The sequence below is a fragment of the Somniosus microcephalus genome, chromosome 15, assembly GCF_052327205.1.
Source record: "Somniosus microcephalus isolate GS21.2 chromosome 15, FLI_Smic_1.0, whole genome shotgun sequence".
In the NCBI taxonomy this organism is placed as follows: Eukaryota; Metazoa; Chordata; class Chondrichthyes; order Squaliformes; family Somniosidae; genus Somniosus; species Somniosus microcephalus.
In genome coordinates, this window is record NC_141001.1 from 56214547 (window position 1) to 56238476 (window position 23930).

General features: G+C 45.0%; 1 protein-coding gene across 1 annotated transcript in view; it reads left to right on the top strand.

The window, feature by feature from the left end:
* Nucleotides 1-23930, top strand: part of ush1c (Usher syndrome 1C) — a 343726-nt gene that overhangs the window by 315173 nt on the left and 4623 nt on the right. Inside the window, exon 25 of the mRNA XM_086007821.1 lies at nt 17260-17369. Coding sequence (XP_085863947.1) covers nt 17260-17369 — 110 coding nt within the window. The remainder of the gene's footprint in view (nt 1-17259; nt 17370-23930) is intronic.

A 23930-nucleotide genomic window follows, 5' to 3' on the forward strand; every position in this document is an offset into this window, starting at 1 on the left:
TTAGGAGGCCTATAGACTACGCCCACTAGTGACTTTTTCCCCTTCTTATTCCTTATCTCCACCCAAACTATTTCACTATCCTGATCCTTTGACCCAATATCATTTCTGACTATTGCAGTGATTCCATCCTTGATTAACATAGCAACCCCACCTCCCTTTCCTTCCTCTCTGTCCTTCCTAATTGTCAAATACCCTTGTATGTTTAGTTCCCAGTCATGATTATCTTGCAGCCATGTTTCCGTAATGGCCACCAGATCATACCCATGTGTAGTTATTTGTACCGTCAACTCGTCAATTTTGTTACGAATGCTGCGTGCATTCAGATAAAGAACTTTCAAATATGTTTTCTGACAATTTATTCCTGCTTTTACCCCTTTTACTACTTTACCTTTATCATTATACATTCTGTCCCTTCCTGACACGCTCTGGTTTTTAATTCCCCCACTGCTACCTTGCTCTATTGCCTTCTCCGCTGTCATTTTTATTTTTCGCTCTCTTAAAACCTCCCCCCCACTAATTAGTTTAAAGCCCTCTCTACAGCCCTAGTTATTCGATTCGCCAGGATTCTAGTCCCAGCACTGGCCAAGTGAAGTCCGTCCCAACGGAACAGCTCTCTCCTGTCCCAGTACTGATGCCAGTGTCCCAGGAAGCAAAACCCATTTCTCCCATACCAGGCTTTGAGCCACGCATTTAACTCTCTAATTTTATTTACCCTAGCCAAATTTGCACGTGGCTCAGGTAGTAATCCAGAGATTACTACCCTTGTGGTTCTGCTTTTTAATTTGGCCCCTAGCTGCTCAAACTCCCTCAGCAGCTATGTCATTGGTACCAACATGGACCACGACAACTGGATCCTCCCCCTTCCACTCCAAGTTTCTCTCCAGCCCAGAGGAGATGTCCTTAACCCTGGCACCGGGCAGGCAACACAGCCTTCGGGACTCTCGCTCTCGGCTGCAAAGAACTCTATCTATCCCCCTAACAATACTATCCCCTAGCAAAAAAAAAATATTTTATCTCCCCCCACTTGAATGGCCCCCCGCTCCACGGTGCTGTGGCCGGGTTGCTCATCCTCCCCGCAGTCCCCGTTCCCATCCTCACAGGGAGTAAGAGCCTCAAACCTGTTGGACAAGAGCAAGGGCTGCGGCTCCTCCAACACTACCTCCTGGATCCCCGTACCTGCCTCACTTCTAGTCACACCATCCTGACCCTGGCCACGGACTACATCTGAATTAATTAATCTAATTGGTGTGACTACCTCGTGATACACAGAGTCCAGGTAACTCTCCCCCTCCCTGATGTGTCTCAGTGTTTGAAGCTCGGACTCCAGCTCTTCAACACGGAGCCGGAATTCCTCGAGCAGCCAACACTTACTGCAAATGTGATCACTGTGAGCATCAATGGTGTTCACCAGCTCCCACATATTGCAGCAGCAACACATCACCTGATCTCCCATTCTATGTAATTAATTAAATTTATTAATATTATTCTTAAATACCCTCTGCCCCGATTCTAGATGATGAATATTGCACCTTAGAAACTATAAACCACAGAGTTTAAGCTTCAAAAGCGAGAAATACTCACCAACCAATCACTTACCCGCTTTCTGGTGACGTCACACTTGGATTACTTTTTACCTCTCTCCTTCCCTCAGGTCCGAGACTGGAGACTGGTAGGCCTTACCTGGGCTCTGAAGCTTTTTCAAGCTTCCCGCTCGCGCCTCCCGCCGACACCCGCGGTCTGAGGCCTTACCTGGGTCTCTGAAGCTTTTTCAAGATTCCCGCTCGCGCCTCCCACCGACACCCGCAGTCTGAGGCCTTACCTGGTCTCTGAAGCTTTTTCAAGCTTCCCACTCGCGCCTCCCGCCGACACCCGCGGTCCGAAGCCTTACCTGGTCTCTGAAGCTTTTTCAAGCTTCCCGCTTGCGCCTCCCGCCGACACCCGTGGTCTGAGGCCTTTCTTGGGTCTCTGAAGCTTTTTCAAGCTTCCCGCTCGCGCCTCCCACCGACACCCGCGGTCTGAGGCCTTACCTGGTCTCTGAAGCTTTTTCAAGCTTCCCGCTCGCGCCTCCCGCCGACACCCGCGATCTGAGGCCTTACCTGTGTCTCTGAAGCTTTTTCAAGATTCCCGCTCCACCATCTGCTGATGCTCACTTGTGAGCTGTGATACACCAGGTGACAACACTACTCTATCTCGCAAAGGACCCACCGAGGTGTGCGTCTCAGTGCTGGGTGCACTCAATTCTGCTGACACTGCGCCCTCAGAGGTTGCAGCTTCCTCTGAGGAGTTGTCCGGCTCTTCCTCCTGGACAGTGGGGAGGGGGGGCTCTCGATAGTCCTGTGGGGGAGTAAAGGCATGAGTTAGACATGTGATATTAACGTAGCAGGTACATCGAATTGTGCAGATGATCAGAACTCAATCTGTATGAACATTGTAGTGTATGTACCCGTCTACCTTTAAGGGAACTATTGAATGTAACCGTTCACCTTTAAGAGAACTACTTTAGGTGTGGCACTATTTGTTTGGCTTCTGTATACTGTAATACCGATAGTGACCACACCAGTATATAAGTGTTGTGGCAGGATTGCTGGGGCAGATTCGCCCGGACCTTCGAATAGTAAAGACCTGTTTGTTTGTTACTTCTGAAGTCTGTGTATTTATTAACTGCACAACCCACAGACTTTACAGTGGCGACGAGTCCGATCGTACCCTGCGGCAAGACTACCAAAGCAATGAAGAGCGTCGAAGAGAGGCAACCGCCCTCGTCGTGCTGCTGAAAGAAAACACGAGGCTGCAGCAGGAGGAAGGAGGAAGACTTTAGCAATAAAAGCTTCCGTCTGCAACAGGCACTGACTACCCTCCTACCACGGTGCGGAGTGAGCCGATCAGATGGAAACAAGGCGGCCGCGGAGACTGTGAGTAGGGGAAGGTGTAGAGAATATCCGGAGGATAAGGGCTGTGCACTCGACCACGGTCGAGGGGGAACGGAGCCGGTCAGAAAGTCGGGTCCAACGGCGTCGTGAGACAGTCGGACCTCGATCGGCGGGAAAAGCCGGGCAGCGACCGCAGCCACGAAGCGCTGAGACTGGGAGTAGGCGCGGGAAGAGAAACCCAGCTGCAGCCGGGGAGGGAAACACCGGTCTGCGAGAGGGCTGGGAGGCGAACAGGAACCGTGCGGGTGGGAGAGAGAGACAGAGCCGAGCAAGGGGAGAGAGACTGCGCGAGAGCCAGTCCAGCGGCTGAGCTGTCCTCCACCAATGGGGTACCCAGAGCCGGTAGAACCGAACGTGCGGGAGAGGGAGAGACAGAGCCGAGCAAGGGGAGAGAGACTGTGCGAGAGCCAGTCCAGCGGCTGAACTGTTCTCCACCAACGGGGTACCCAGGGCCAGTAGCACCGAACGTGCGGGAGAGAGAGCGACAGAGCCGGGTACGGAGAGAGAGACTGCGCGAGAGCCAGTCCAGCGGCTGAACTGTCCTCCGTTAATGGGGTGTACCCAGCGCCGGTAGAGCCGTGCGGGCGGGAGGAAAAGACAGAGCCAAGTAAGGGGAGCTGTGTGGAAGCCAGCCAGCGGCTGAACCTGTCCGCTGTGGGGGAAGCGTACCCCTTCCACCGGGAAGAAACGCGGGAAGCCGCCATTAGGCGGAGAAGACGCCAGAAGCGGGAAACCGCCATTGAAGTGGGCGGGGAGAGAAAGGAAGAGCGGGAAACCGCCATTTTCGCGGGGAAAACCGCCATCTTAGAAATAAACAAATAAATAAGAATACTTAAAGAAATACTGGTGCTGCTCCCAAGGGAAGAAAGATGCCTAAGCGAGGGAATATTAACGACTTTAATTCTGAAATAGAAGACTGGGCCACGTACGTGGAACGCATAGAGATCTATTGCGAAGCCAACAAAATAGAGGAAGACGACAAGGCGATAACATTGCTAAACTCGATGGGGGCAAAAACATACGGGCTCTTGAAGCATCTAATAGCACCAGATAAACCAGCGGATCAGACCTTCGAAGAGATTGTGGCTGTGCTGAAGGACCACTTGAACCCCACACCGTTGATGCTGGCTGAACGATTCAAATTCTACGCAAGAACGCAGAGGAAAGACGAAAGCAATGCGGAATACTTGGTCGAACTGCGTAGGCTAGCGAAATACTGCCAGTTCAGAGGGAATCTGACAGAAGCACTGCGGGACAAGTTCGTAGGCGGATTGTCCAAAGAAGGGACGCAGAAGCGACTACTGGAAGAGAACGACCTCACACTGGACAGGGCTGTCCTTATAGCTGCATCGCACGAAGCCGCAGCGAAAGGAACGGCGGAAATGCAACTAAAGGCGGCGGCACTCGGGGTGGACCAAATTACTTCAAGCACAACAAAATGCTACCGTTGTGGGAAGACAACGCATGACCAGAATCAATGCTGGTTTAAGAACCAAGAGTGTAGGAAATGTGGCAAACTGGGTCACATCGCGAAGGTATGCCGGTCAGGGAAAAAGACCAACAATCAAAGGAAGCCACCACAAGAAAAGTACAACAAGGTACACAAGGTGGCTGAGAAGAGTTCAGACGAACAGAATTCAGACTCAGACCCAAACAACCAGGAGCTGGGTAGTCTGAGAATCCACAATGTGGGTAAAGAAACGGATCTACAGACCATCTGGGTCATACTAAAAATAGCTGGAGTCCAAGTAAGAATGGAGCTGGACACTGGATCAGCTCTATCAGTCATCAACCGAAGGGACTACCACCGGCTATTCTCTCACATACCTTTAAGAAATACCAAGTTCGTATTACAGACATACACGGGGCATAACGTATACCCCGTGGGGAAAATAAGAGTCAAGGTGAGAGATAGGGGTAAAGAACACCCAAGAATGAACTTGTACGTATTACCTGAGGGAGGACCACCACTTCTAGGACGGGAGTGGATTAAGAAAATAGACATGGAATGGCATTACCTAAAAGCCATAATGAGGGAGGACTCGGTGCAAGCTATTAGCTCAGATTCTGAAATGGATGATGATAAGACCAAGTCGAATATGGAAGACAAGGCTAAAAGGGACTTGCCGACGATGGGGAAGAAAACGAAGACATGCAGAAGGACTTATGGTACCAAGAAGAATAAAGCTGCAGAGCAGAACTCCAGGTTGACAGAGAATTCTGAGCCTGTTCAAGCAAAGGATTCATCCACGACGGAAGAACACCAAGCTCGGACGCAAACTTATGTCAAAGTACGACAACAATTAGAACAGTTGAGTGACCGTCTCGTACAAGAGATGAAAAATATGGAAAAGTTCTGGGACACCGAATGGGAGAACCTGGAAAGACAACAGAGACAGCTAGCTCAAGCAGAGAGCGACCATAGAGCCATCGTGGCCAAATACCAATCACATTCCCCTGATGCTGTTCAGGAACTAGAATATTTACAGAACGAACCAAAGGAAGAGGAATCTTCAGGAAGCCAGGATTTTATCCCAGTTCTTCTCTACGACTCCTTACAAGCAGAGTGTGAGAAGTTGAAAGAACAGTATGAACAGGCCCAGGCTACAATTCTGGAGGGGGTTAACTCGGCAACCTCCGAAAAGCTAGTTTCAGTAGAAGCATATGAACAACTAAAGATTGAACATGAGCAAGAAGTCCAAAGGCTGCAGGAAATTCTAGATGAGCTCAAGGCCAAGACAGACTCAACGGTAGAAGTTCCATCCATAGATGAGAAATTAGAGGTGAAAAACATGGCAGAGCATGAAAGACAGGATGTCCAAGAACTCATAAAAACATTGAAGGACACCCAAGACAAATATGAGGCGGCAATGACCGAGGTTCAACAACTTGAAGAACAGATTCAACTGGGAATCCTTTCAGTGGAAGAAAAGGAAACTGTAAGAAACTCAGAGACTGTAAGAATGGTCCCTGAACATGAACTAGAGAGCATCAGGGCGCAACTTTTCCGAGCGCTGAAAGCCAAAGTTCAAGAGGAACAGAAGGTGGAAGTATTGGAGGAAAAGGTGGATGAAATGGAGAAGACTCTGATCCACCGTGTTCCCAGGGAAGAGTTAACGGTCAGCCAATTCCTTCATATGCTGCAGGACAAGACTCTGCAAGGGGAACAATCTGAACACGAGCTTCAATCTTCAGGGGGAACGAGTTCGGAGCTCTCAAAAGTCACGGAGATAGCTGAGGTGGCAACACAAATTTTACAAGGATGCCAAAAGTACGTTGAATCACGTCAAGGTGAACAGAAGAATGTGGAAACCGTTACTTCAGTAGAAGGATTAAATAGCCTGATAACGCAATTCCCGATGGAAGGGAAGGTATTGAACTCACAAATGAGGTCCGTCGTGAAGGAATGGCAGATAACCCAGGAAGAGCGGGATGAATATGAATGCATGAAGAAGTCTTTTCAAGAAAGATGTCTAGGGAAGGAACCACCGTCAGCTAACGTCCAGACGGGTGAGGAGGAAGAAGAAGGCTCTCTCGCTGGCCTAACTCAGGACGAACCCGAATATTACCATGACCTGTTGAGTGACACTGAATATTACGAGGATGTGGTCTGCCCAGCTTGTGATGAAAACTCCCGAAGTGCTGAAATCCGGATGAAGCACTTAAGGTCTAAGGAACATAGAGAGTTGGTGGCGCTACAGCTGGCAGCCGAGAAAGGAGCTCCGAGAGTTTCAAAAAGGCAGAAAAGAAAAAGAAGAAGCAGAAGATAATAACTGTCTAAAATATTAGCACTTCTACCATCTCAGGCGGGACACTACGAGAGGAGCTAAATTAGTTGAAAAACTGGAAAATGTCAAGACAGCCAGTTGGTTGTAAAAGTCCGCACTGCTGGTTCAACAGGACGAAAGTTCAAGCTGTTACGTCAAGAAAAAGGCTATGGAGGAGTCACTCTAGCCATGTGAACCGGCTACACCAAAGAGATGTTGTTTGGAACGAGTCAAGATCAGAGACTGACTCTATGAACTGTTTCCGCAGAGACTGAACCTGTGAACTGTTCCCACCAAGATTATATCTGTAAATTGTTTTATATGACATTGACTCCACCGAGATTATATCTGTAATTTGTTTTATAGGAAGTTGAAGATATGTATGTTTAACGGGGACTCTGTAAGTAATAAGCTAAAAAGGGAGGATTGTAGTGTATGTACCCGTCTACCTTTAAGGGAACTATTGAATGTAACCGTTCACCTTTAAGAGAACTACTTTAGGTGTGGCACTATTTGTTTGGCTTCTGTATACTGTAATACCGATAGTGACCACACCAGTATATAAGTGTTGTGGCAGGATTGCTGGGGCAGATTCACCCGGACCTTCGAATAGTAAAGACCTGTTTGTTTGTTACTTCTGAAGTCTGTGTATTTATTAACTGCACAACCCACAGACTTTACAAACATCAGATGCCATATCAGTCACTCATGCAATCTAAATGAGAGGGTTGCAAATCTATTCTGTCACCAGCTTGCTGTACTGCGCCCATCAGCCTCCTCAGCGGTGGTCAAGTGGGCAATCGAAGGTGGCCCTCCTCCTGTCCTGTTCCTCTCCCTCTTATTGTGGGCTTTCTTTTCCTGCAATGAGGGACACAAGTGGAGTTTGAGTGAGAATGTTGGAGTGAGTGTAGAGAATCCATAGCATAAATGCTTAGAGGGAGACAAAGATGGAGTGAGGTGCCAATACCAAGGGCCCTCCCTGTGTGTTGTTAGTTGCTGTCATTGCATAACAGTGAGAGCGAGTGTGAGGGCTGCATAGTCGACTGGTGGAGTGATTCTGTACATAGAGAGAGAGGGATGGTTAAGAGTGCAAGGAATGTAAGGTTAAAGTGGGATGTGCAGGAGTAGGTTGACAATGCAGAGTGCTGGTGATGAGAGGAGATGGGGAGCAGATTGAAGGTAAGTGTGATGTTATACTCACTTTTGCTGTGCGTATCAGGTCATTGAAACTTTTCCTGTACTGAACCCAGGTGCGTGAGCACAAAGACCTGGCGCTCACCTCCTCAGCAATTGCAGCCAGGCTGCCTTGGTTTCCTGAGGAGGCTTCCTCCGTCCATTGGAGGGGAACAGAACCTCTTGGCGCCCTCTCACTCCCTCCACAAGAGCATGGAGGGAGTCATCATCGAATCTTGGAGATGCCTTGGGTCTTGAAGCAGTCATTTTGATATGTGCCAAACCGAGAAGCAGCAGGATAGGAATGAACAACATCAAGGCTGCATGGGCCTCTTAAATGCAGCTGGATGAAAGACGTCAGCAGAGGCGAGCAGCAGACCCGAACCCACTGATTGGGCCGGGTAGCGCGCACGACGGCCTTGATCAGCCCACTTAAGGCAAAATCGTTATTTCACAAAGGCTAAATCGGGACCGGAACCCGCCGAACAGCCAACCCGACTCCAACCCGCCGCCGAGGGTAAAATCGAGCCCTGACTGTCAGAGCTCACGTTTAGGTAATGGGCGAGGTACACTAGAGTGACTGGATGAGCTACAGAAGGATGACTGCAGCGTGTGGAACTGTACTCACCAAATAATCAATGATGAAGGACAGGGAAATATATCCCAACCTGTATTGGGAGATATTGTATTAAGAGGAAGGCATAGGTAACAAGTTGTATTCTTGAGTTAGAGATGATCTTTCAGTCTTCAGAGTCTCTCAAGGCATTATCAGCTTCTAATTCCTTTTTGATTACAGTGTAACAGCTGGGAGAGATAGTGTTACAAATAATGTAACCAGGCCTATATAAAGTGTCAGAGAGATACTCACACAGCATATCAATTTGCATATTTAGTGGACAGTAATAGTAGGTATTATATTTATATATAATTAATTGCTTTGTAAAAAGATAAAATGCACAGATTCTATGTTCAAGAAGTCTGCATTGCCTTAAGTAATATATTTTCCAAGTGTTCATGTTTGTGTATGTGACGATACTCTCACTAGACCCATATCTAGTGGTGCAGTTGTCACTTTTTACTGCTAAGCTGATGAGGTGAAAAGTGAAGCAAATTCCACTGCACACCATATGCTCCCCAAAGGACTATGAGCAGACAGCATGGAATGCTTCTATTCCAGAAGTCTCCATTCGCAGTATTTATGTCAGCATGTGGAGAATTTTTACAGGGCTTGACAGGGTAGATGTAGGGAGGATGTTTCCCCTGGCTGGAGAGTCTCAAACCAGGGGTCACCATCTCAAAATAAGGGGTCGGCCATTTAGGACTGAGATGAGGAGGAATTTCTTCACTCAGAGGCTGGTGAATCTTTGGAATTCTCTACCCCAGAGGGCTGTGGAGGCTCAGTCATTGAGTATATTCAAGACAGAGATCGATAGATTTTTTGAATATTAAGTGAATCAAGTGATATGGGGATAGTTCAGGAAAGTGGAGATGAGGTAGAAGATTAGCCATTATCTTACTGAATGGCGGAGCAGGCTCAAAGGGCCAAATGGCCTACTCCTGCTCCTATTTCTTATGTTTTTATGAAAGGGGCAGGACCATCAAAAATAACCACCTTTAGATTATGTAATTTTAAATTATGAAATCTTAATCAATTTTTTTTAGTTGAAATACAGTTCCATAAAAATTGACTATTATTTCACTGCAGTTTTTATTAACCAGTTAAAATAGACATGTTTAATTTCAGCTTCCCTTGAAATAACCTATTTAATAGAATTAACAGATTATAATAAAATAACTACAATTTTATTGTAATAAACAAAATTTGAATTTGCGGGTGAGTATAATGTTGCACAACATTCATTCATGAATATATAATGATAGCTGTACAAGTGACTGTGTTCTGCAAAGGAAAGGTTGAGGTCATTGAGGTCTGGCAACAGGCCAAACAGGAAAGAGACAAGACTATGGTAAGCAGCAGAGAGGCTGCTTGAAGGTCGATGAAGTATTTGTGTGGATTGTGGTCACCATGGGAGTGACAGATGTTGATCTCTGTGTCTGATTTTAGTCTGTGAGGATGCTTTTCTTTAAAACAAGACTAATAATAGTTCTGAAATTAAAGATTTTCATATATAGGAAAGCTATTATTGGCAGTTTACCACACAATATGGGATATTGGCTTCAAAAATGTCCATTGGTTTAGGAGCATCATTGACCATATATTGTGCAATCTCCCACAGTCGTCATCCTAATAAACAGCACAGCACAGATATTTTTATTTGAAGATAATGTCTGAGAAATTCGAGTAGTGCCTGTTTCTGACACGAAATGGGTGGCGCTATCACAATGCTCATTTGAAGACATCGACTCGAGGCGCAATTGAAATTGGGCCTTGGGCCTCATCTGCATGAACCCATCGAGCTGTGGATGCCAATCAGGTGTCCCAATGCAGCTTGCCAGTCGGGCCTTAGGAGTTTCAGCTGGCTCCAATGCCGAGCTGGCCCGCAGGTAGGTCCTGGGGAGGGAGGCGAACCTGAGCGGGCACAGCCCGTGCAGGCTGTGGCCTGCCTTATTTTTGTAAACTGTAAAAAATAAAATTCCTACCTTCTTGTGGACAGCTCCAGCGGTCCATTTAAGGACTGCTAGTTATTCCGCTGATGACCTGGAACAACTGGGCGGAGCATGTGCGGCACATGCTCCACCCAGTTAATGACCAATTTCGATTGGGGTCCTCCAGCATTTTCTCGATCGTGGCCCAGAAATTCGGGTCGGAGGCTTCCCGCGGGTGCAAGCCCCCGACCTGCACTTACCTACCGCGCCGGCCGTTGAGCTGTGGGCCCCATGGAATTGCGATCCTGGGCCTCCTCCAACTGCCGGCGTGCAGTGCTTGCGTATCCTAGGGGCGCAGTTAGTTTGATGCGTCCCTTGGGATCACGTGGGCCATGGAGAGCCAATGGTAGCAGGGAATGCTTCATTCATAAGTTTGACAGGCCTATAAATACTATAAGCCCCAAAACATCACTAAATCTTCAAATAAATTTTTAAAAAGCATCACATTTTTAAAATAAACTATAAATTACATGAAATAACTATTTTAAACAATAATTTAAATTTCTGAAATTTTTTTTAAATTTTCTAACAGGGCTAAAAATAAACTTACCTTTCTTTAAAGTATTTAAAAATAATAAACCTGTGGGAAAAATGTTTTAATTTTAATTAATTCACCACTTACCTTGTAAAAAGCAGGCCTTGCAACTGCTTTTTACATGTCTAACTTCTGGAGACTTACCTTCCTGGGAAAACCTGCAAAAAAAAACTTAAGTTCGATGTGCACACGCTGCCTCTCCTGCACACGCGTTCTACCTCTTAACCCCTTCTTTCAGGGGAACGGAAGTGCCGGTTTCCCGCGCATGCGCAGTGCATGTACGAAACCGGCACTTTCATTGGGCTTACGGGTGAGTACCCCATGTGTACTCACCTGTGGAGACCCGAATTTCTGGGCCAGTATGTCTCCAGTCCAACAAGGGAGGAAGCAGTGTTGGATCTGGTTCTGGGAAATGAAGTAAGGCAAGTGGAGTGTGTAAGTAGGAGATCATCTAGCTAACAGTGATCACAACATAATTTGGTTTAAAATGATGAAAAGAGACTAGAAAATATCGACGGTAAAAATTCCCAAAGGGAAATCTTCATGTTGAGGCAGAGAACATGGCAAAAGTATTAAATGAGTACTTTGCATCTGTCTTCATAAAGGAAGTGGATGATGTGAAGGTTACATTAAAAGGGGAGGGGGAAATTATGGACAGGATAATAATAAATAGAGAAGATGTACTAAAAAGATTAGCATTACTGAAAGTTGGCAAGTCACCTGGTCCAGATGTAATGCATCCTACATTGCTGAAAGAAGCAAAGGTAGAAATAGTAGAAGCATTTGTCACAATCTTTCAGTCCTCATGGAGGGTTGCTAATGTTATACTACTATTCAAGAAAGGGGAGAGGGAAAAACCAGGAAACTACAGGCCAGTCAGACTAACATCGGTGGTGGGGAAGTTATTGGAAACCATGATCGGAGACAAAAAAAACTTCCATTTGGAAAGGCATGGGTTAATCAAGGAGAGGCTAATTAAGAAGATGGAAGCCCATGGAATTAAGGGAAAGTGGTGGTATGGATACAAAATTGGCTCAGTGACAGGAAGCAAAGGATGGTGGTGGATGGATGTTTTTGAGACTGGAAGGTGGTTTGCAGTGGTGGTCTCCAAGGGTCAGTTTTGGGTCCATTACTCTTTGTAATTTTTATAAATGACCTAGACTCAGGTGTAGGGAGCAGCATTATAAAGTTTGTAGAGGATACGAAACTTGGCAAAATAGTAGATTATGATGAGGATAGTTATAGGCTTCAGGATGACATAGACAGGATGGTGAAATGGGCAGAAGCATGGCAGATGGAGTTCAATGCGGGGAAGTGTGAAGTGATGCACTTTGGGAGGACTAATGGAAAGACAGTAACTATAAATGGCACGATTTTGAAAAGTGTAGATGAGCAGAGAGACCTTGGTGTCCATACACAAATCCTTAAAGGTGGCAGGGCAAGTTGATAAGGTGGTTCAAAAAGCATATGGGCTGCTTGGATTTATAAATTAGGGAATAGATTATATAAAAGCAAAGAGATCATGCTAGAGCTTTATAAATCACTGGTTAGACCTCAGCTGGAGTGCTGTGGATAATTTTGGCACCACACTTCAGGAAAGATGTAATGGCATTAGAAAGGTTACAGAGGAGGTTTACCAGGACGTTACAAGGGATGAGCGACTTCAGTTATGAGGACAGGCTGAAAAGGTTAGGACTGTTCTCGTTGGATCAGAAAAGGTTAAGAGGTGACGTAATAGTGGTTTTCAAGAAGGTGAGAGGTTTTCATAGAGAAAATAAGGAAAAAATATTTGCTCTGGTGAGTGGGTCAATAACTAGAGGTCAGAGATTCATAATCATTGGAAAAAGATCTAGAGGGAGATTAGGAATTTTTTTTCACTCAGAGAGTTGTCGGGACCTGGAGCACACTATCTGAAAAGGTGGTGGAAGCTGATTCCGTAAATAATTTAAAAAGAGAGTTGGACAGGTACTTGAGGATGAGGAACTTGCAGGGTTCCGGACAAAAAGCAGGGATGTAGATGACTAAGCACGACTGCTTTTTCAAAGAGCCAGCACAGGCACGACGGCCTCCTTCTGTGCTGCAAGTTTCTATGATTCTATGATTTGCATATGCAGGGCACCTAATGCCTATTTGAGGTGGGCGCTGCACACCTGGAAGTTACTGGCTTCCAATTTGTCAGCTGACACTTTTCCGGGGAGTTCAGGCACTAGAGATCGTGACCCGAGATTTGTCGCTTGAATTTCATAGTAATGTAGTATATCCTTAGCAACTTTTTCTGTGTGTTAGAATGGGACTAACTGTTCTTTATTGATTTATTGTTCATGTATCAATGTTATATAAATATGATACATTAGTCCTCAATTAATAGCTGGAAAATGGTGATTTCCCAATTTGCAGGACTGGAGAGAGGTTAGGAGAAATTCCTTTACTCAGATTTGTTGGAGCAAGAAATGCTTTGGTATAAGGAGTAATTGAGGCAGAGCCCATTGCATCTTTTAGGAACATTGGAACAGGAGTAAACCACTTAACCCCTCGAACCCCTTCCGCCATTCAATCAGACATTGGCTGTTCTGTAACTCCACTCTATTTACCCACCATTGCTCCATATCCCTTGATACCCTTACCTAACAATAATGGCCCAGAAATTTGGGTCAGGGGGCTTCCCGCGGGTGCAAGCCCCCGACCTGCACTTACCTAGCGCGCCGGCCGTTGAGCTGTGGGCCCGCGTGGGATTCCGATCCTGGGCCTCCTTCAACTGCTGGCGCGCAGTGCTTGCGTATCCCAGGGGCGCAGTTAGTTCGATGCGTCCTCTGGGATCACGTGGGCAGGTCATGGAGAGCCAATGGTAGCAGGGAATGCTTCATTCATAAGTTTGACAGGAAGAGTTATCAAACCTATAAATACTATAAGCCCCAAAACATCACTAAAACTTCAAATAATTTTTTTTTTTAAATCACATTTTAAAATAACTAAATTACATGAAATAACTATTTTAAACAATAATTTAAATTTTTGAAAAAATTAATTACATTTTCTAACCGGGCTAAAAATAAACTTACCTTTCTTTAAAGTATTTAAAAATAATAAACCTGTGGAAAAATTGTTTTAATTTTAATTAATTCACCACTTACCTTGTTAAAAGCAGGCCTTGCGCCTGCTTTTTAAAAGTGTAACTCCTGGAGACTTACCCTCCCGGAGAAACCTGCAAAAAAAATGTAAGTTCGATGCGCACGCGCTGCCTCTCCGGCGCACGCGTACCACTTGTCAACCCCTTCTTTCAGGGGAACGGAATTGCCGGTTTCCCGCGCATGCGCAGTGCATGCACGAAACCGGCACTTTCGTTGGGCCTACGCGTGAGTACCCCGTGTGTACTCATGCGTTGGGACCTGAATTTCTGGGCCAATGTATCTAGCTCAATCTTGAAATTTGAAATTGAATCCTTTACGGGAAAATGGATAAATATTCAAAGCAGAGAAAGATACAGAGCTATAGTAGGGCATTAAGATTAATTTTGGATTGCTCCAGCAAAGAGCTGACACATGCATAATGAACCAAATGGCCTTTTGTGCTTAAAATGAGGAGACTTTCCGTTCTCTATAGTTATGTCTTTTTCTCTCTCTCCTCCTGTCGCATAGGTGTTTTTTGTCTACTAACATCAATTCAACTGTTCCATTTCAAAATACTGGGTGGGAGTAGCCTGTGGTGTTCCTCCTTTCCCCTTGATTTTTCCCTCCCATGCTATCTGTCTAGAAGTACCCAAAATTGTAGACTTCCCACATGCAGGATTGCAGTTGTGAATTGCCATACTACTAATCTATGGTAGAATACATTGAAATACAGCTTGGGAATTAGTGCTTGAATAATTTATGGGCAAAAGGGTTAATGACGTCTCAAATTACGTGCCATTCAGTGAGTAGTTTTTTGTATCATGGTGCATGGAGTGGTGCAGGGAAAATAATTTATTTCTTCCCTTTACAAATGTTCTTATTTTTCCTCATCTGAAGACCTGTTTCCAGGCTAAACAGTGAATGCCAACGACTGCTTACATGGGTGGCACATTACATCCAGGTCTGATTGAGTCCTCAGCTGATATCCACATACACACACTTTCCAACAGGTGTCAGTTGATAGTACACCGGAACAGGGAGCTTGGCTATTTTTTTCTTCTTCACCAGACCAAGGATACTGAGGCCACTTACTATCTTGTTACAAATGTAAGAAGTCACACAACACCAGGTTATAGTCCAACAGCTTTATTTGAAATCACAAGCTTTTGGAGCGCTGCTCCTTCCTGACGAAGGAGCAGCGCTCCGAAAGCTTGTGATTTCAAATAAAGCTGTTGGACTATAACCTGGTGTTGTGTGACTTCTTACATTTGTCCACCCCAGTCCAACTCCGGCATCTCCACACCATATCTTGTTACAGTTAAGTCTTTTTCTTAACAACTTTCTTGTGTTCAAACTAGGCTGTAGTTCCAATAAGCAGACTGAATCTCTTATGAAACAAAACCTGCATCTTGATTCTCTGCCATAGGTAGCTTAATGTAACCCAGATGGTCTTGATTTTGGACATACAGGAGGGAGATTTTGTTAATTATAAAATGGTAATTTAGAGATAGCAAGACATTTATTATTTTCCTTTTGAGGAATTAGTATAGCATAATATCTATTGTATTATATTTGTGTTATTCATTCACTTGCTCATCTATTATTCAATAAATTAATTTTTCAATTAAAGCCTACAGTAAGGTCTGAAATGATACTGTGCCGCTCTCAAAGGTGAGACAAAGATCTTGTGAATACACAGGAAAGTCTCAGTAGTAAAAAATAAAAGTATTAATTCATTATTCTGGGCAATTTGTCAAACGCTTACCAAGATGTCAGGGCTAGTGAAGATACTGTAGAGGCTGAAGGGAGTTGAGACTCAGCTGTGGGAGTAATCTATAAAACTTAAGTGCAGATTTTAACTTTTGGCCAGTCAACCAGTGAAGAGTTCCGGCAGTGAAGAGACCAGAGTTATTTTGAGGCCCAGGCCTTATTTAAATTGAACTGGCGAGCTACCTGCCCCAAATGGGCATCACAGTGCTGCTCACCTGATTCGGGGTGGTGCAATCTCGGGAGACCTGGAAGCCACCAGGCCAGCGGGCGACAAATTAAATCCTAGGTGAGGTCACGATTGCTGAGGAGGGGAAACCCCAGGTTGGCAGGGCCCAGATTATTATTGTGGGGCTTGAAGGAGCACTCCTACTTATACCTCCTGGCCCCACAAAAATAATTTAAAACTTACCTTTCTGGCGCCTCCTCAGCAGTATCCCCAGTAAAACTGGTCAGAGACTGCACAGCGCATGGTCTGGACTAAAATGGCAATCAGGGTCCTATGTACGTTATAGGACCCCGATTTATATATTAAAAAGCAACTACCACCCAAAACAGGTGGATGCTTCAGCTGCCCAACAGTAGGCCCCTATAAAAACGGCAGCAGCCAGAGCATCAATGTTTATGGGGTGGTAAGCCCACCAACCCTATTTTGAGGCCCTGTTAACACTGATTCCGCCAGGTTAAAATTGACCCCACAAATTGAATAACCTGGAGTAAGAAGAGAAAGAACATGTATTCTCTAGTAAGCAATTTATCACAATTTAAAGTTACTTGAGAGATAGAGAGAGAGAGATTCCAAAAGAATGGGAATGGTACAGGACAGAGATTGGATGGGAGGGGGAAGGGGGGGAGGGAGAGAACTATTCTGAAGTACACAAGAGAAAGTAAGTGAAAATGAGACATCCTTAATCTGCCTGATAAGGTTTGTTTCCTCCTTAATACAAAACATTTAGTACCCCTCACTAACTCCCTATATAGCTAAGTCCAAAATTTGAATACTGCGCCCAAATCAAAGAAAGGGCTTCTCGCACTCCTGGACAAAATTGAGAAAAAGCCTGTGGTTGAATTTGCAATCCTTCTCTTCCTTCCGGTCTGCAGTTCCTTTCACCTCTCTCAGTTATAACCTTCTTGTCATAAATTGATCAGCATTGACATTCCTCTTCTGAATGTTTCCTTTCTTGCTCAGGTGGCCCATGTCTGTTGAGTCCAAATTAAAATTATTCTGTGTCCTTCACATGACTCAGTTAAAAACAGCTAAAGCAGAGGTGTTGTGCAGCAGATGCAGAGTTTTAATGTTGCACTGAAAGAGGCTATAATGCTTTTTGTCATTGAGTCTAACCTTTGTTATTTTTTCCAATTGTCTTCTTCAGGTGGAATAGTGAAGGGAGACCAAATAATGGCTGTCAATGGAAAGATTCTCACTGATGCCACCCTACCTGAAGCCCAGACAACATTGGCAAAGTCTTGGAATAGTGGTGGTGTAAGTATTTTTATCCCTCATATTGGTTTGATTAGTGTGTAACCAAAAAGGGATCCAGTAACATTTTTAACAAAGGAGCAAATTGAACTAAACTTTAAAAAAAAAACTTCAGGCACAAAATCCACTATATTGTCATCTCCTCAAAAGAAACCTCTACTTTAGCAACACCATCCACAGATATAGAATTAGTTTTCACATGTACACTGATGACACTCAAGTCTACCTCTTTACCATCTCTCTTGACACCTCCACTGTCTCTGCACTGTTGCACTGCTTCTCCAGCATCCAGCCTTGGATGAGCTGCAGCTGAACATTGGGAAGACTGATGCCATTGTATTTGGCCCCTGCTACAAACTCCATATTCTAGCCAACGACTCCAACCCCTTCCCCGACCACTGTCTCGGGCTGAACCAGACTGCTCGCAACTTCAACAACCTATTTGACGCCATGTTGTCTCCAAAACTCTGTGTGTTGGCTGACCTACATTGGCTTTTATCCCCCAACACTCCTTAAAAACCCATTTCTTTGACCAAGCTTTATATCACCCCTCCTAACAGCTCCTTCTTTGGCTCAGTGTCTTTCTTTTATTATGACATCTCTGAAGCACCTTAGGATGTTTTTCTATACAAAGGTGCTATAGACATGTAAGTTGTTATTGGCCCTGTTTTTGCGGTAGGAATAACAGTGAGGTTATCAGTGCTCACCGTTATTAAGAAGTAAATCGGACAGCAACTTCCAGCATCTGCACATGCACAGTTAAAAGCAGAAATCAGAAAGTTGCTGTCCCGACTTGTCCTACACTAGTACGTCTCCGAGAGATTCGGCATTCAAACACAAGGAGGGCGTGAAGTTGCGGTGCTTACTCATTAGTTACCTACTAAACATGTCAGAAAAAGTTAGGCTTGCCCATTCAAGTGTCAGTGAGAAGTCTTAATTACTACCAAACAATTAACTTTACAAGTGGAGTCTCATTCCTTCAGATTTTAATTATGGTCGGAAATTTTTTAAAATTAAAATAATTTGATTTATTACTTTTTCTTTCTGTCTCTTTTATCTCTCTCTTTCTTAATCCCATCTTTCTTTCCCTCTTTATTTCACTTTCTCGACATGATTTTACATTGAATTAAATATTCTAACTTACACTTCCTGGTTCAGACTCTGCAAGCCTCAGTAAGGATTTTTCAATCTGATTTGTTGAAGAGACACACTGTGGCTAGCCCTGCTCACACAGGTCCCAGATCCCCTGTAGAGGGCATGGCACTGTATCAGACTCCCGATGACCATAAGTTGCTGCTTTAAAATCGACAAAATATCTGTGGGCAGCTGTAAGCATAATGAACGGCGAGCCAATATGGGCCAGAATTTTCTCCTGGTAGGCGGGTTGGGGGCGAGAGGCCTCCAAGGCAGGCGGGAAACCCAGGAGGGTTTAAACGGCAGACTTAAACGGCAGGGCCTGATTTGCATGTGAGGCCTCGGTTTCCCGCCTGCAGCCAGCCAGATTGAGAGGCTGGTTGGCTGTGGGCGGGTAGGCCTGCAAATGGAGAGAAGCGAGCAATGGGTTGGTCCAGGGGAGGGATTGTGTGAAACCCGTCCACATGCAGTTAAATTCAAAATGGAGGTGAAAAAAGAGGCTATTTAAATTGACGTTCCTCCCCTGGGAACAGGTTGGTCGCCCCCCCCAGTTTAAACCGGAAGTGGGTGGGTTGGAGGCGGGATCAGGTCGGGAATCCGATATTTAACACTTTAACTGCCTCCATGCTCCAAACCCACCCATTTTTTAGGGGAAAATTTTGGCCATGATGTTTGCAGAACCATGCCAGTAGTTTGTAGTTCTTCCTTAGCAATGCTCATAGTGAGTTGGATGGTGTGCTATTATATATTGACAGGAGCATTATACCATGTTACATAATATGTACTTCAGAATTTCTTTCTTTCACACTCTCTAATTCTTTCTTGTACTTGTACCTCTCTCTCTTTTCCACCCTTTTTTCCTCTATTGCTGTCACACATATTTCTCACTGTGGTGTTTGCATCATTCTGATGACTTTTATCTTTTATTGTTTCCATCTCATTTACTCGTGTCTGTCCCCTCCCCATGCCCCTCACCCCCACAGTCTCCTTTGTGTGGATCTCACACATGTTCCTTTACTGACTGACTGAATATCCATCTCTTGTCTTTTTTAAGGCCCAATAGTGTTTACAGAAAGATGAGTGGCAGCATATACAGTTGGTAATATCCACAATTGTGTTTGTCCACATTATCGATAGAGAAATGCACAGGTCCAAAGGTTTTTTAAAAAATATTTTCCCCGTGACTGCAAACAAAATATTGATTTCAGTTTTTCTTTATTTGTATATTAACTGGATCACAATGTGATGGAAAAAAAGACACATGGTGAAAGAATGAAACTGTTTCTCTGAGTAATGTGTTTTATTGAATTCCAGCTTTCAAAATCTCCATGGTCATTAAGCAACTAGCTATTGAAATCTCCAGGTGATGAGGTGTACTCAATGACTGACAGCTTTTTCTGGAAAATAAAACAACTTGCATTTATATAGCGCTTTCAGCATAGAAAAACCTCCAAAAGCACTTCACAGCAACATAAGGAACAAAATGCATGCCAAACTAAAGAAGGAGATATTAGGAGGGGTGACCAAATGTTTGATCAAAGAGGTGATTTTAAAGTACATAAGAAATAAAAGCAGGAGTAGGCCATTTGGCCCTTCGAGCCTGCTCCGCCATTCAATAAGATCATGGCTGATCTTCTACCTCATCTCCACTTTCCTGCACTATCCCCATATCCCTTGATTCCCTTAATATTCAAAAATCTAGCGATCTCTGTCTTGAATATACTCAACGACTGAGCCTCCACAGCCCTCTGGGGTAGAGAATTCCAAAGATTCATCACCCTCTGAGTGAAGAAATTTCTCCTTATCTCAGTCCTAAATGGCTAACCCCTTATTCTGAGACTGTGACCACTGGTTCTAGACTCCCCAGCCAGGGGAAATATCCTCCCTGCATCTACCCTGTCAAGCCCTGTAAGAATTTTGTATGTTTCAATGAGATCACCTCTCATTCTTCTAAACTCTAGAGAATATAGACCTAGTCTACACAATCTGTCCTCATAGGACAATCCCCCCATCCCAGGAACCAGTTTGGTGAACCTTCGTTGCACTCCCTCTATATTCTTCTTTAGGTAAGGAGACCAAAATTGTACACAGTACTCAAGTAGGGTCTTAAAGGAGGAGAGAAGAAGGTGGAAAGGCAGAGGGTTTTAGGGAGGTAATTCCTGAGTGTGGTTCCTAGGCAGCCGAAGGCACGATGGCCAATGATGGATTGAAGGGAGGGAATGCACAAAAGGTTGGAGTCAGAGAAAAAAATAATTGGGGGTGGGGGGGTGGTGGTGAGGCTGGAGTAGGTTACAGACATAGGGCGGGGTGAGGCCATAGAGAGATTTAAACAAGAGGATGAGAATTTTAAATTTGAGGCGCCAGGGGCCAATGTGAATTGATTGTAATTACAAGTCTCCTAATATTCTGTAATTAAAAATCATACTGCTGTTCATGCAATGATTTTTTGATGCATTCATTTTCTTTTAGTATTTTAAGGTTCCAAGTTTACAGAACAGTATATAGCAAATGGGAATTATCTAAATTGAAGCACACAGCCTGAAGAGTGTACAATACTAATATAAGAGTGATGAAAGGCCATACGGCAAGCAAACCCTTCTTAACCCAGAGTCCATGAATGATATTCTATCATGGATTCACCTCTCACACCACCTGTTGATCCTCAACTTTAAGGAACAAGTTCCTTCCCCTACTTCTGGAAAAAAAAAATCAGTGTGATTAATACCTCTACAATTTTTGATTCCTCCTTCTCAACAGATAATGATTCATCTTTTTTAAAAGTGTTACTGACCCCAAATCAGCTACGTTCTTTGATCATCCATTTCACATGTTCCTAAGTAAGAATGCAGCCTCTATGCGATCATGCACAATTCCATAGCAACGTTCAAGGCACAAGTTAATGCAAGAGTATACATTGTTTAACATTTATTGAGTCTCTCACCTATTACCTATCCTTTGGCGTCTCCAACCCCAAGCAAGGTGGGTTTTAACATAAGCAGGAAAATAACAGTGAGAAATTGGGGTGGATTTTCAACTTGCTGCCTAGGGATACAACTGTTTTTTTCAGATCGGCTGCCTGTTATAGAAACCGTCCAAAGTTCGTTCCCATTGATTTCAAGTTGAAAATCTACCCGATTGAAATAAAATGGGAAAAGAAGTTCTCTGACAGTTATCTCAATGACATTTAAAAATTAACCAATGTGTATTAGCCAGAAAGGTCTCAGATTTAGTTCCTGCTCTACGCTGGGTTAGTGGATTAGAACAATATGATTGCCCTTAATGTTCTCAGATGAGAAAAATAAGCTGGAGTTCCTGCACCTGACTGCAATCCAGTGACCTCTGCTGGAAAATGCACACATATAAATGTCTGATGAGGACAGGATCAGACTTCACAATGATACTTCCCATGGTTAAGTGGATCTGCAGGCATTCAGTGTGTTAGCTAATATATGATGGTTGATCAAATGTCCACACCAGGATCGCTATTCTGAAATAAAATTGAGAAACTGATGACTAAATTTTTTTTAAATTGTATTACAAATAAAATAACAAAATCTTGCATTCATATAGCGTCTTTAACGTAGTGAAACGTCCCAAAGCACTTCACAAGCCTAATTAAACAACATTTCATACCGAGCCACATAAGGAGATATTAGGACAGAGCTTGATCAAAGAGGTAAGTTTGAAGGCACGTCTTAAAGGAGGAGAGCAAGGTGGAGAGGTTGAGGGAGGGAATTCCAGAGCTTAGGGCCTAGACAGCTGAAAGCACAGTCATCCATGGTGAAGCAATTAAAATCGGGGATGCACAAGAAGCCAGAATTGGAGAAGCGCAGAGATCTCAGGAGGGTTGTAGGGCTGGAGGAGGTTACAGAGATAGGGAGGGGTGAGGCCATGGAGGGATTTGCAAACAAGGATGATCCTTTTAAAATTGAGGTGTTGTCAGACCGGGAGCCAATGTAGGTTAGCAAGCACAGATCCAAGGTCGTCCCATCCTCTGTCGTCGAATTACAGTATGCAGGCGATGCTTGCGTCTGTACTCACTCGGAGGTCGAACTCCAAACCATCGTAAACACCTTCACCGAAGCATATGAGAGCATAGGCCTTACACTAAACATCCGTAAGACTAAGGTCCTCTACCAACCTGCCCCCGCCACACAGTGCTGCCCCCCGATTATCAAAATCCACGACAAGTCCTTGGACAACGTGGACCACTTTCCATACCTTGGGAGCCTACTGTCAAGAAGGGCAGACGTCAACGACGAAGTCCAACACCGACTTCAGTGTGCCAGTGCAGCCTTCGGTCGCCTGAGGAAGAGAGTGTTTGAAGACCAGGACCTCAAACCCGGCACTAAGCTCATGGTCTACAGGGCAGCAGTGATACCTGCCCTGCTGTATGCCTCAGAGACATGGACCATGTACAGCAGGCACCTCAAAGCATTGGAGAGGTACCACCAATGCTGCCTCCGCAAGATCCTGCAAATCCATTGGCAGGATAGGCGCACCAACATCAGTGTTCTTGCTCAGGCCAACATCCCCAGCATCGAAGCTTTGACCACGCTCCATCAGCTCCGATGGATGGGTCACATTGTCCGCATGCCCGATACGAGACTCCCAAAACAAGCGCTCTATTCAGAGCTCCGGCACGGCAAGAGAGCCCCAGGTGGGCAGAGGAAACGCTTCAAGGACACCCTCAAAGCCTCCTTGAAAAAGTGTAACATCCCCACTGACACCTGGGAATCCCTGGCCCAAGGCCACACAAAGTGGAGGAGAAGCATGCAGGAAGGCGCCGAACACCTCGAGTCTCTTCGCCGGGAGCAAGCGGAAGCCAAGTGCAAACAGCGGAAGGAGCGCACGTCAACCCAAGCACCCCACCCACCCACCCCTTCAACCACCGTCTGCCCCAACTGTGACACAGACTGTAGGTCCCGCATTGGACTCATCAGTCACCTGCAAACTCATTTTTAATGTGGAAGCAAGTCATCCTCGGTTCTGAGGGACTGCCTAAGAAGAAGAAGAAGATGGGTGAACGGGACTTGGTGTGAGTTAGGATACAGGCAGCAGAGTTTTGAATGAGCTCAAGTTTAAGGAGGGTGGAAGATGGGAGGTCGGCCAGGAGAGCATTGGAATAGTCCAGTCTAGAGGTAACAAAGGCATCGATGAGGGTTTCAGCAGCAGATGAACTGAGGCAGGGGCGGAGACTGGCAATGTTAAGGAGTTGGAAGTAGGCGGTATTGGTGATGGCACGGATATGTGGTCAGAAGCTCATCTCAGAGTCAAATACGACACCAAGGTTGCGAGCAATCTAGATCAGCCTCAGACCATTACCAGGAAGAGGGGTGGAATCAGTGATTAGGAAATGGAGTTTGTGGTGGGGACCGAAGACGGTGATTGAAGATGCAAGGTACACTTTCACCCTAAATCTAGCACTTA